This window comes from Python bivittatus, unplaced genomic scaffold (genome assembly GCF_059951505.1).
Source record: "Python bivittatus isolate LINGU-HERP-01145 unplaced genomic scaffold, Pbiv_v1 ctg000570_np1212, whole genome shotgun sequence".
In the NCBI taxonomy this organism is placed as follows: domain Eukaryota; kingdom Metazoa; phylum Chordata; class Lepidosauria; order Squamata; family Pythonidae; genus Python; species Python bivittatus.
Window position 1 is genome coordinate 13715257 of NW_028277097.1, and position 14624 is coordinate 13729880.

Below are 14624 nucleotides of genomic sequence, written 5' to 3' on the forward strand. Positions count from 1 at the left end.
GTGACTGGTGGAATCATGCAGTAAGACACTGGGAATAGTGGAGAAAAGAATCTGAGAATTTCACTGGAAATAGGAAGCGAAAGAAGAAGTTAGAGGCTTAGAAAATTAGAGATAGAGAGGTGGTGTGTCCTAAGCAGTCGTTAAGTCCTACGAGATATTTGTTCCATTGTGTGTTTAGGACAGCATGAGGGTAAGTGTATGGTTTTACCTCTGAATTTCCCTCTATCACAGTCCCCCTGGCCTTGCTATGATCCATGCAGTCAAGCTAAACATTTGAAACAGGAATTCTGATCTACATGCATGTGATGGAGTGAGTGAGTGAGTGAGTGAGTGAGTGAGTGAGTGAGTGAGAGAGCAATTCGCTGATTGACTGGCTGATAATGTGCCATCAAGTTGGGGCTGACACTTAGTGACCACACAGATAGACCTTCTCCAGGATGAACTTCCCTATGCTGCTTCTTTAATTTATAAGCCTAGGCATGAATATTATAAAAGGCCTGGAGAGACCCCTTTTGCACACAAATTCCAGCCCTTTTCTTCCACTGTCTGACGGCTGTTGGGCCAAAGGCCTGGGACCAAATGGAGGGTCTCATTTTCCCACTCACATCTAGACTGAATGATTGAATGATTGAATTATTGCATGAAGGTCCAAGTCTCTCTTTATTTTATTTTTGGTTGTGAAATCTGTTGCCAGTCAGAATTTTACTTATTTATTTGTCTATCTATCTATCACACTGGTAGAGCTACCCTTCTCACACAGTGATTCTGGGTGGCATACATAATAAAACAAGATAAATTAAAAAAAAAATTAAAAACCACAATTTAAATTAAAAAGAATTGTAGGACAAACCTGGTTTGAGGGAGGTCATTTCTGCACTATATATAGTTTTATAACAAACAAACAAATATCAAGCTTCCCTCATGCATACCATTATATCGCTGAATAAAGTTCTGCAATAGAGTCTTACACTTGGACTTAAAGGTGATGAAATACTGTATATGAAAAGGAATCTTAGCTGTGTTCGTCCATGGGTGGGAGGTGGTAGTGGAATCCATCCAAAATTGTAGCTGGGTGACTCTTTTTATGAGGACCAATCAATTGCACTTAAGCTTTGAAGATGCCCAGAACTCTTCTTAAGGCTGATATGCTTCCCTCGCTACCCCCCGCCAAAAAAAGGCAAGGAAGAAATAATTGAGATGTGGTGAATTCTCCTTTACTAAATGTCTTTAAATACAGATAGTCCTCACTTAGTGACTGCCTTGTTCAGCAGCCATTCAAAGTTACGATGGTGCTGAAGAAAGAGGTTTAGGATTGGTTTGTGAACTTGTGGCTGTTGCGGCCATTGTGGTCACATGATCATGACTTGGGCGCTTCACAACCCGTGCACATTTATGACGGTTGCATCATCCCGTGGTTGCATGATTGCCATTTGTGACCATCACAGTTGGCTTCCAACAAGCAAAATCAATGGGGAAGCCATCAGAAAATTGCAAGTCACAATCACCTGATGTTGTGTTTAACGACCTGTGGTGATTCGCTTAACAACCACAGTAGAACAGACATCATAAGTCCAGCGTGGTCATGTGACATTTCACTTAAAACAACCGTGACGCTTAGTGATGGAGTTGCCAGTCCCAACTGCAGTCAGTAAGTGAGGACTACCTGTACAGGCTGGATGGTCGTGCATCAGATATGCTTCAATGGATCCATCACTGAACAGGGATAATGGATTAGATAATCTTTGTGATCCTTTCAACTCTATGGTTCTGTCTTTCTAAATTTTAAAAATTTACCTGGATATTTGGACTTCATGGTTTCAATAATCCTGGGAAGGTGTTACTGGACTTAATGAGATTACTTTTGGTGTTATTGGTCTCAGATTGTGTCCAGTCATCAAGGAAGGATTGGAGACAAACATAATTCTGAGGCTGAGTTACTTCACAAACCAATGGTTATGCAAACCAATGCCTTAGGCTCATAGACCAGAAACAGGACTTTATATAATATCATATTATTTGAATGTTTGAAATAGTCTTTCACACAGGTAATCTATTATTTGATCACTGGTAAAATCTGATGGATTTTCAAGCTGACTAAGCCTACTAGATCCTGATAGCAAAAATCCTAATGCCTATTATGAGTTCTCCATATCTTTTTGCTAGTGCCATCTAATGATCTTCTGGATTTTTATAACCCAAATCTAGTAGCCCTAAAGCCCTCAGCTGCTTCTTGCTAAAAAACTATCCAGGATGTTCAAATACTCACACTTTAATAAGTGGATTTAGCTTACTGACTTACTCAAAAAAAAAAAAGAGCAAAGTAACTTCTATATTTATACTGCAATCGTATGTCATATTCCTTATGGTATTTTTGCAGCAAAGTGAGGTTTCTGTATTATCCTGGAGGTTGAAGCAATTGAATTCACAACCCAAAAGTGATGTTTATACAAGGAGAACATAGTCTGCAATGAGTCATTCATTTTCATTTATTTTTATTAATGACATTTCTTCCTATAGTCTTGTCTCAAAATTCTGTTCCTGTTTATTGTCAGTGGGGCTTCTGGCAATGTGCAGAAATAAATGTACTGGATATTAAATTGTCTCTATCTAAATCGTGGATAACAATATGATTTCTGTCCCAGGACTGGAGACCTGTTTGGAATGAATTATTATTTATAAAAACCTTTCCTTAAATATTTTGGATGTATTGCTGAACAAAATGAGCAAATCAAGTTGTGCTGATATTTTGAACAGAGTGATATTGATAGATGTGTTGAAGGAAATGACCCTGGACACTAACCACTGTTATTCTCTTTTGCACAAATGTGTGCTTGCTTGCATTGTAAGTGTGGCAATTCACTGCATGTCCCTCCCAGTTGGTAGAATGTAGACAGCAGTATATCAGTTTGCATGATAATGTCTAGATTATAGTTGCTAGCTTGAATAAACATTGAGATAAAACTGGGCTTTGACCGAGCTTGTAGCAAAGCCAAAACTGACTAGGATTGTTCTTACTATTAACAGGGTATGCTGCATGTGATATGGGTGCAACTAAGGGTAGTACCTAGTCTACACTCTGTTTTACAAAAAAGTGTTATGTGAAAGCCTCAGCTGACCAAAGTCATGGATTAGGGTTAAGTATCTATTGGCTCATCTGATAACAAACATAGCATATGGAAGATTGTGGCATAGAATGTAAGAGAAATGCAAATCCTTTACAAGTGAAATGAAAGAAATAAAAATAAATGTGTACTTTTGTTTGTAAAACTGAGAGAAAAGGGAAGAATGTAAAAGAACCAAATGGAAGGTGATCTGATCTGATCTTCTGGAGTGGAGTCAATGAGCATGAGCAGCAATTAAAAGTGTCAGTTGAAGTAGGAATGAAAAGACTAAAATATATGACATAAACTATGAACTAGTGTCGTTTAGATTATTATAGGTGCATATGAAAACAGGAATTCATAGGTTAGCTACAGCTGTATATTATGCTCAAGTGAAAGATAATGGAAAATGGGATGGGCTTGGGGAAAAATAGTGTCACATTCTCAGTTAATGCAATGGGGGGGGGGTAATTTGTTAGGTGAAATGAATGGATGGGTGGGAACAAGACAAGAAAGTAAAGAAAAGGTGATTATGCCATTCAGAGCTCAATAGTCAATGAGAATAGTGGATATCTGCTTAAGAGAAATGCCTCTTTGTTTCAAATAAGTGGTTCAGTTGAAGGGTATTCATATCTACATGTGGGAAAAGAAATAAAAAGCCATGATTGACCTGGTTGTTTGTGATGAAAGATTGAGATCATTAGTGAAGAATGCAAGGGTAATGAGAGTTCTCAATTTGGGACAGGCTGTGGTGGTATCAAGAATTTAACTTGGGAAGACCTGACATGAAAGTAAAGGAAAGAAGCAAAAGAAATTAGAGTGAAAGTAGAACATCTTGCATATAAGATAAAGACTGCTGTGAAAATAAAGATGAGCAAAATATATCATATAATGTGTACAGATAGAAAAAGATGTAAAAAAATGTAGTCAAGTAAAACAGTGTAGAGTTAAGATTACAAGAAGGAGAAAACATGCAGCGTGGTTTTGAGGGAAATAAAAATGGTTTGGGGAGAGGATGATGTGGGCTAAAAAAAAGGAGCCTCCAGCAGAGTAATGGATATAAAAAATAAAATGATGAAAAGTTTTGGGATGAAACTGAAATATTTTTGAGGTGGATATGGGAATGATAGTGATTTATTGAAGAGTGGAATTGAAATGGATGCTACAGAGGTTATCATCCAAGAAAAAACAATGAAAAGGAAGTCAAGAATGCTGTGAAGATGTTGAAAAATGGTAAGACAAAACATATGGCCAGCATAACAGGAGAAATCATAAAATATTTAAGAAATAATAAAATATGGATATAGTTTGCTTATAGAGTGGCTGTGAGATATGTTTAATGTGTGTGAAGACTGCAGCTGAGCCTAATGATTCTAAGAGTGCATTCTTGTTTCCCCTACACAAAGAGAGGGTCAACAAGTGTGATTGTATAAACTATAGAGGGATTAGTTTGCTTGGTGGGTAGATATGTAGCCACATTTTGATTGAAAGAATGTAAGTGCAATGTGACTTTATGCTCGGCAGGGGATACACAAACCAGATTTTTGCTTTTCTGTAGAACAATGAGAAATGTATAAATATCTTGATTATTTGTCTGGTGTTAATCCCTGGGTGTTGGCTGCTAGAGAGGTAGGGATTAACACCAGGCAAACAATCAGGCAGAAAACAACGCCTTAATCAAGGAACTACCAAGGAGAAAACCCCACCAACACTGGCAGGGCAACTACTGTATATAAACAGGAAGCAAACCCCACCCTCACTCATATTGATGATGTTACCTAGTTGGGTAATGAAACGTCTGCAAGCAAACAACCAAGCTCTGAGAGCACCAAGGCCTCCATCATTACAAAACAAATGTAACAAAGGTGAGTGAATGAGCTGAGAAGAGGAAGACTGAGAAAGATATGGTTGGGTGGAGTTGGTGAAATCCTCAAAAAGGGAGATGTGAGTAACAAAAGATCCTGTATGTTATGGTACATGGATGCAATGGAAATGGGTTGTATGCAAAGATAGAAAGACATGAAGTAGTATTATGGATGATGCTAGTGTAACTAATTTAGTTATATTTGCTTCTCTTTTTCTCATCTCTTGTTTTTAATTTCTATTCCTTACTCCCTTTTCGTTCTTTGCATAAAGTTACTGATCTCAAAAAAGGAAATGCTTGATTGGTATATACTTATGTAGGTACTATATGAATAAAAATACCAAGATAAAGGCACTTTCAAAATCTGTTTGTGGTATGCACTGCCAGTAAAGGAAATGCAATTGCTTTAATGCAAGTACAGGCACACAGAGATAAAAGTTGCAACAAGGACCGTAGCTGGAAAACTGGTGCATTGTCATTATCACCCACAGAGCAATCTAGGACTAAACCAAAAAGAGATCAGAGTTACTTTTTGCAAGAGCTAGTAGTTAGTTTTCCAGAGAAAGGAACTTTCTTTTGCTTTCACCTATATAATTAAAAATCAAAGTTCTCACTTTTTCTTGTTATTTACAACATCTCTGAGTGTTAAAGGAGGTCTTCTATCTCTGTAGTTTGAAATGCTTAAACTATAGGAAAAAAGAGGATAGCTCAAAAAGGATTAGCATCAGGGTCTTTATTTGGTGGCTAGGTATCAATGCTAGTTTTAGCTCTGAAGTTTGAGTCAATTACTGTATCGTATAAGAGGTCCAGCAGGTAAACGTTCTACTCAAACAATGGCAAACTGGCACAAAAGAAACACAGATTCCTGTGCTTGCCATGATAGTATTTAGCTGAGGATGTGTCTGAATTGAAATGCTGCTTTTCCATCCTCCTTTCTTTTTACATGTTTGATAAAGGGAACCTCAGCTCCAGTGAATGCAGTGATAAGAAAAGAATATATATTCTTTTTTATATATTCTCAGCTCATTACATACTGTCGTTAACAGCTTCCCTCTGGCCACCCAGGGCCAAAGTATATCTAAATTCAGTGTTAGAGCCAATATTTGAAATCACAATGCTGGAGCTCATGGAGGTAGTGTGCAAAGCTAAAAGCAGAAATTTATCCAAAGGAAAAATGGCTGAGAGCCTAAAGTGACTAATATATTTTTGGAGCACCTGGATGATACTTCTTCATTTTTACCACTCATCTTCAAAGCCTATTCCAAACTAAAGGTTGCTTGTCACCATTAGGAAGAAGTGGGCTGGAAGGCATCCTTGAGCTTAATTTTCTACCTTCACTTGTAAGATTGACTTTATTCAAACTAGTTGTCTAGTTTAACGATCGCAACCTGATGATTTTTCAAGCAAAAAGAAGAGTACTCTTCTCTAATCAAATTCTCATAACTATTTCAGTTTGGAAATTACAGTAGTTTACATTAAGGTAAGAACCATACTCTTGAATTCAGTGTGTTGTCTGTTAATCACATGAAAAGGAGGTATGGTGAGGAACTGAAAGCACAAATCTTTTGGAATGGAAAGTCTTAAGGGAAGTCTAGCAGAAAGACAAGAGACAAGGATAGGGGTTATCATAAGTCAACCTTCATAGCCCCTATGGAAGACCTGACATTGGCTTTATTGCCCTCTGAGGAGTTACATGAAGTCAGTGAAAATTCACAGTGGGCGAAGTTATTCTAAAGTAGTGTTTCTTCATCTGGGCAACTTCCAGATGTGTGAACTTCAACTCCCAGAATTCTCAGCAATGGTTATGCTGGCTGGTGTATTCTAGGGGTTAAAGTACACACCTCTGAAAATTGCCCAGGTTAGGAAACACTGCCTAAGTGCAAATAGGACATTGGAATCTTTGCTTCTAGTTCTGTCAGCTCTTCAGTCTGGGATCTCAGTTTCTGCTTTACAGCAATTAAGTTTCCAATAAAAAAGAATGGCCATTCATCTTCCAACCTCTATTTTCTGCTCATTCATCTTATCCATCAGAGGCCCTGCACTTTACATATTTGGGGAGGAGCATGGGTGCAGAAGATGGGATGATGGAGCAAAATGGGCCAGACTGCACCTCCCATATAAATGAAGAGTTTCAATTTCCATTCCATTTACTTTTTGTTGGGTTTTAACCATTTCAGGGCTTCCATTACAACTCTTTTGTGTTTCCCATCTCAAACTATAATGGAACCATGCTGAGAAATTCAATGCTGTAGTTAAAAAAAGACTCTGGTGACTTAGAAATAAAGGACTTCAGAGGATATCAATTGCCAACTATACTGAAGATATGAAAGCTCTATTAATTCCTACTCCAAGTAAGACGAGTCTGCACCCCCAGCTTGAACAGGAGGAAATGATCATTTATTCAGTACGCCATGATACTTCTTAATCATCCTGGTATAGTTAAATGACCATCTGGATTGCTGTCTAAGTCACAGAAATGTGCTGGACTATTTCTCCTTGTCTGTAGTACCATCAAGACATTGACACAAATTCAGGATTTACATCAACAGGAAAAAACAACAATGAAATGGCATTAAATATCTCAAGCCTTGGATGAACAAGAAGTTGACAGACAAAAATCAAAGATGTTCAAATGACTTACTTTCGTTGCTGTGCTGATGAACGCCTTGTACAAATCACAGCCACGATCACGACCACAACGACAGTGATGACCCCGACAGTGACAACAATAATGACGAGAAGATTGCTGTTCTTCTGAGGGGTTACACTTCCATGTGGAGGATGCATCTGTCCAATGGGGGGCTCTGAAAGGGTTAGAAATATGTTGGTGGGTTGTGAGCCTTTGTTAGGTGAATTGCAGAGATTTATTTGAACACTTGAGCAACTGAGAAAATTATTTCAGGATCAGTTCCATTTCATTATAATGAACCCTGAGAATTGTCTCTTAAGTGGATGACTGAAGTCTGATACAAAGTTCACAAGATAATTCATCCATATCAAAAAGGATGGTGTGAATTGGCTTTAATTTCAGAGTCTTTGATAATATGGTCTCGGGTTATTCAACTTCTGCCCCCAAATGTGGCAAAAATGCAATCTATTTATGAACATTCAGTTCTGATACTCAAACTGAAGGTGATTTCAAAACGAAGTAAACAGATTGGGCAATTCAGATCAATTGAGAAAACTAAATGAATCTAATTCATACTTCCAGTAAAAATGTTGATTTGATTTGACTGTATTTCCTGACTGCTGGTTTGAACTGATAGCCAAATCAAATGTATGAGTGGAATGTGATTGGCATGAACAGCCATTTATGGCACAGACATAAAATAGTGTCATTTGGTTCTGTGAAGTTACATGCACCAGATCTTCTCCAAATATGGAGGTTCTATCATTGATACATAATGTCATGAATGCATGCACTACGTCTTTAAATTCTGCTGCCATCATAAACAACAGCAAGAACTTAATATATTAGTAATATTACAGTAGGATGACTTAATTTTGGTGGTGGTGGGGTGTTCCTGGGAGGGTTGAGTGAAGAACATCAGAAGTGTATGCCACTTTCAGAAAGGTTACCCAGGGCAAGAAGGTCATGCCAGTTGCCCAGCTAAAGCAAGTAGCCACTTATAACGGGCAACAGTGATATAAGAAGTGGAACTGGATGATCATTTAGTGACAATGGCAAAGGCATAATCTCATACTATGTAAGAAGAGGCAATACTAAACCATTCCTGTATTTTTATTTTTACCAAGGAAATTACACAAATAAACGATACACATGCTACTGAGGAAGAGTTGAGGATCTTTTGGAGTACTAATGGCATTTATGATATGACTAGATTAAAGACTTTGGGACATAGAGTTGCTGATGTTGTTATGCAAGAAAAGAAAATCTGAAGCTGTAAAGGCAGAATTACATGCAAGATGTGCTGCTTATATTTAGAGTAGAATGCCAAAATTGGAAATAGTAAGGAGGAAAATGTATTTGGACCTAGCAAACAGAAACAAAGCAGGAAAATTACTTATTTTCTGGCAATCCAATTATTTTTTAATTGCTAACACTGTCTTAAAACAACTAAAACAATGTTATATACATGGACATCAGGCAGAGTACATAGAAACCATATTACCCATAATATTGGTATAAAGGAGAGGTAAGATCTCAGTTATAACAGTAAAGACATGACCAGGCACTGACTGTGGAACAGATCACAAACTGCTTACGTGCAAGATCCACGTTAAGCTGAGGCAGAAGAACAAACAAACATTTCCACAATATGAAATTGAGCATATATCCACCATGTTCAAGGAGAACATCTGGAATTGCTTTGAAGTCCTGAACCTTACTGATGGGGAATTAGAGGGATTGTGGAGCAAAGGACCAAGAAACAAAAGAAATGAAACTGGATGCCAGAACAGAAAGTGGAGATTGCTGAGAAGAAAAGCCAAAGCCAAGAGAGACAAAGGTCTCAGAAAGGAACTTCAACAAAAATAAAATAAAATAAAAATTCAGAGATCTGTTAGAAGAGACAAGAAGCAGTATTATAATGACATCTTTAAATACATCAAAGGGAAACAGGCAAGAAAAAACAAGAAAGGTCTTTCAAAACTCAGAAGGAGATTCCAACTTCACACTGGTATGCTGAAAGGTGCCAATGGACAGAGAGTAAATGATTCCAAGAAGAATAAACAAAGATGGAAGGAACATACTAAAATTTGGTACAGGTGAGATGTCAACATCCAAGACAACTTAGAAGATATTTGATAATTACAAGCAATAGGAGATGAAGGTAGTGCAGGACTCCAGTAAATACCAAGTCAGAAAGCTACGGAAATAGATAGAATATCTATAGAAATATGGCAAGCGACAGAAGAAGAATCCGTAAAGGTTCCAACCAAACTATGCCAGCAAATGTGGAGAAGAACACAGTGGCCAACAGATTGGAAGAGGTCAATCTATGTAGCAATACCAAAGAAAGGAGATTTCACAGAGTTTGCTAAGTACTGTATAGTATCCTGACTTTCACATGCTACCAAAATAGAATCATCCCATGCATATTAGAGTCCTATATGGAAAGGGCAATGCCAATGTTCAAGCTGGTTTTAGAAATGTCTGAGAAACAAAAGACATTATTGGTGTTGCATGCTGGATAACTGAGAAAGCCAACAATTACCAAAAAGAAATCAATAGGTGACTTGATTACAGAAAGGCCTTTGATTGCATTGACCATGCCAAGTTGTGGAATGTCCTTAGGAAAATGAAAATCCCAGAACATCTCATTGTCCTCATTGTTTACAGTGCAGACAAGACGTAGCAAAACAGGGTGCCTTCAGGTCAGCAAAGGTGTGAGACAAGGCTGTGTACTCTCTACTTATTTATTCAATCTATTAGATGAATATATATTGAGGGAGGCTGAACTGGAAGCAAATGAGTGTGGATTCAAAACTGGAGGAAGAAGCATGAATAACCTGCACTATGCTGATGACAGTACTTTGACAGCTGAAAATGCAAATGATCTACAAGCTCTAGTAATGAAAATCAAGGAGCACAGAGAAAAAATGGGACTAAGATCAAATATAGAGAAGTCCAAACTAATGACAATGGGTACAACAACCAGCCTTAGAATTGACAATGAAGTTATTGAAGTGGTAGATAGCTTCTGTCTTTTAGGATCAACCATCAACAATAAAGGAACACACAGTCAAGAAATATGCCAGAGACTAGCACTTGGTAGAGGAGCCATGAAGGCTTGGAAAAGATATTCAGCTGATGCAATATGTCTATATCTATAAAGGTTAGAATCATGCAGGAAATGGTTTTCCATGTGAGACTCTGTGGAAGCAAAAGGTGGACTTTGAAGAAGCAGGATAGAATGTGGACTGGTGCTTTTGAAATCTGATGTTGGAGAAGATGCCTGAGAATACTGTGGACAGCCAAGAAAACAAACAAATGGATTATACTACAAGTCTTCCTGAGTTTTCATGTGAGGCACAAATGACCAGACTTAAATTTTCATGTTTTAGATACATTATGTGAAGACTTAGCTCTCCTGAGAAATCTATAATGCTGGGAAAGGAGAAAGAGAGAGAATGACAGGATGATCAGCAGCAAGGTATCAGCCCAACGTTTACAGCAGATCAGGAAACCAACTCCACAGGAAAACTAGAACTATACTTTATTGAAAAAGGCTACAATAACAGAATTGTGCAAGTCTGCTATGTCTTCCTTCCTCTTCTTCTTATATCTAGGGAGTCAGGGGGACAGGGGGCTAGTCTGGGTCTTTTTGTAGTAACTCTCCTGCTTCTCTAGCCTTAGCATGGGTTTGTTCAGCACCTGATGTTTTCCTAATGGCCTCTGGATTCCTTATTCAAGGTCCTCTCCTTGGCTCCCTACAAAGGATGGATGGACATGATTACAGTGGTGATGGGTTCGCCACTGGGAGACCTGAAGGCCAGATTTAGGGACACATCATCCTGGAGAATGCCATTCTATGTGGTCACTGTAAGAGTCAACATCAACGTCATGGTAACATACACACAAACACACAAAGCCCCATAGACATATAATTGTTATTATCAGCCCAAATCAATCCAGTGCAGGATGAAGGCCATTTCATTGAAGATTATGGACTGTAATCTACCACCCTGGTCCAGTGTGGGTTGGTAGATGTTTTTCAACTTCCCAGTCTAGGGCTGAGAGGGAAAGGATGGCTCAAAGACACTTAACCGGCATCTGTACCTAGGAGAGGACTACACCTGGGTATCCGTACTCTTAGTCCTGCATCTTAATCACTACACCACATACTCTCTCACAGATGAATACATGTGTGTGTATACCCACAATATAGTTGCATTTATTAAAATACATTAATGCATAGTATATAGTATATATTGATATATAGAATGCATACTCTTTATTAGAATATATACCAATCTCATAGATGGTTCCAATAAATATCAATAAACTTTATATTAAATACGCATATGAAGCTATTCTTATTGCTTCCACAAATAAAAGGAATTATGGAATAAACATTTTATTCTACAGATAAAATATGCCAAATATCCTTAATTCTCAGAGAGTTCCCTCTCCTAGAATGATGCAAAAAACAGGAACTAAAATTCTCCTTTGGATCAGGAGCTCACTGGAAGAATAAAGGAAATGACTCCACCCTCTCTGTTGCCACTCATGATGGGACTCAATCGTTTTGAGACTGGTATTGAGACTGGTCCCCCCCCCCCCATTTAAGACTTAACTTCAGCTTTTCATGAAATCTTTCTTCTGCTTAGGGGTTAAAACATTAGCACTAGCCAAGAAATGTGCAGTGAAGCCAACTGCCTTCTGTTGTCATTCTGGCCAGGAATTATCTTAGGGAATGGCTTCCCAAATCTTCTTTGCCTGGCTAACTCTCACCCCGTCTGTCTTCATTGGCTGCTGCTTCTGCTGAATATTAACTATTCTCCTGGACAAACATGACTCACTGAATAAAAATTACTTTAGTAGCTGCCAGTTCACTGATTCTCAACAGAACTTTTTAGACTACTAGGCATGTCTTGAAAATTGAGAGCAAGTTGTGTATATAGATTGTGTTACAAAAATGTGACCGTAGGAAGGATTTCTTTTTAAAAACTTGACTGCTGTCATGGCAGTGCTCAAGCACAGAATATGCATTTCCCAGAAGCCAACCTGTAGAGGTTCCTCATTACTTTTCTACCACCTTGCAACCTGGATGCTCTCTACTATTCCAACTTAATTTTGTCTTCTGAGAGTGCCATCAGGATCTCTAGCATCCTTGGAGATAAAGATGATCTGGATGCTGACATATTCTTTGCAGTGTGCCAGTTTCCCATTTATTTTCAATTAGAAGAATTTTTTTTTTTTTTTAAAGGCAGGTAGGACAAGGAACCTGACAGTGCCAAGGCAAGTGAACATCCATGGTATCCCATTGTCTATTTGTTGCCTCCAGAGTTAAGAGTTAAGAAGAATCTCATTTTAGCAGCAGCATGGAGGAACAATTATTAGCTTTCTTCTCATTTCTCATCTGACAAATCGCAGGATATGAATTTGGCAAGAACAAAAAAGCAATAATATCCACATGCATTTCCATGCACATTTCTTCTCATGCCTACTTTTTTCTTTATGTTTCAGAATTTAACTTTTCAGCAAGCAATTTTCTCATAGGAAAACACATGTTTGTCTGAATAATTCTCTAATTAGAGCATTGTGGGTATATTTTACAGTAATGTATAGATTTTGTGCTTATATGTGAACTAAGTTCTGTACCATGCTGCAAAATTCTGTAAAGTATAGATTTCAGCAACATTCTGGTCTCCAACAAATTCAGCAAGCCTGAACTAGATGCATTTGTCTAAACATTGTGATGGACCCTATCTCACTCATCCCGTCCCATCAAGGGTTTTGGAACCTCTGGTCTTGTATTTAGGTTGACAAGACTAATTGTACACTAAGGTCCCTGATGGCCCCTTTATTTCAAGAAAGTATTACAGCAAATGCAAAATAAGAAGAGAAAAAGGGGCTGTAAGATTTCAATTAAAGTTAAAGGTTCCTATTCAGTTAAAGGTTCCTATTCACCCCTCTCTCTGCTATTGCTGAGAATCAGCTTTTAAAAATGCAACTGTTTTTAAATTTAACAGTATGTTAGGTTGGACTTTGATTCTCCATGGAGCTGATGGACTAAAACTGGAAGTGAGTACTCACTGGCACTTCTTGCTTGACACATTTGACTGAATCATGGGGGAAAAGAGTAAGTTCTTTAAAATCTAAAGCTCACCATTCTTGTTTGAGTTTGACATAACTCCTCTCAGTCAATTAACTCCAGTGTCTTGCTAGAGGTACTATATCTAGATTGCACAAATTGGGACAACCACTAGATAGCACCACAGAGCTACAGTTTATTTTTTGTTTTGTTTTGTTTTGTTTTGTTTTTTGGGATCTGTTTGTTGCCACCTCTTGTTTATCCAGAGTTTTATAGTCCTGGTCTGGTAGTCTTGATCATGTGACCGGTATACCTAAGGAGTGATTGTTCCTTCTGATGTCTGCAAGAGAGACAAAGTCCTATAGAAGGCTCGTGAATGTGAACCTTTCTGCAAGCACGTAAGGAATTGAAAAGGAGCAGAAGCAGGTGGATGGTTATGGCTACCAAACCTATGCATGATAGTGCTGAATCTATCCATGATGATGCCAGTCACTTCACAGTAGATTTTTAAGAAATAAAAAAGGAAGTGAGAATGGAAGTGACTCTCTATTAGCTTTCTTTGCAGCAATTGGAAGACTATTAAAATGGCTATTAAACAGCCAACCCAAGCATCCCAGATCATCCAATGCCTTCACACAAATGCAAGTGATTTGAGAGAGATTATTTCATTGGCCATGTTGTGCAAACAGGACCAATCTCTGCCATCTAGAGTTCACATCCACATCTATCCATGTAACATCAGTCATTTGTGCAAAGACTGTTGTATTTGGAACAGGATTCTCAAATATATATATTGCCTTATTAATATGATCTGGGCCTTCCTATCTTCCAGGAGTTCTGTAAGATTATTTGCAGAGTAGTTTGTCCAGAACATGCCGTGGAAGAATTCTACAGTGTGGTGCTAGTGAACTTTGATGGCAGCACGTGGAGCTATGTGGA

At 38.1% G+C, this 14624-nt stretch overlaps 1 protein-coding gene across 1 annotated transcript in view; it reads right to left on the reverse strand.

The window, feature by feature from the left end:
- The window catches only part of DCC (DCC netrin 1 receptor), a 603623-nt gene that overhangs the window by 44589 nt on the left and 544410 nt on the right, over positions 1–14624 (reverse strand). The window contains exon 24 of the mRNA XM_088152996.1: positions 7607–7769. Within this exon, the coding sequence (XP_088009122.1) occupies positions 7607–7769 (163 nt within the window). The remainder of the gene's footprint in view (positions 1–7606; positions 7770–14624) is intronic.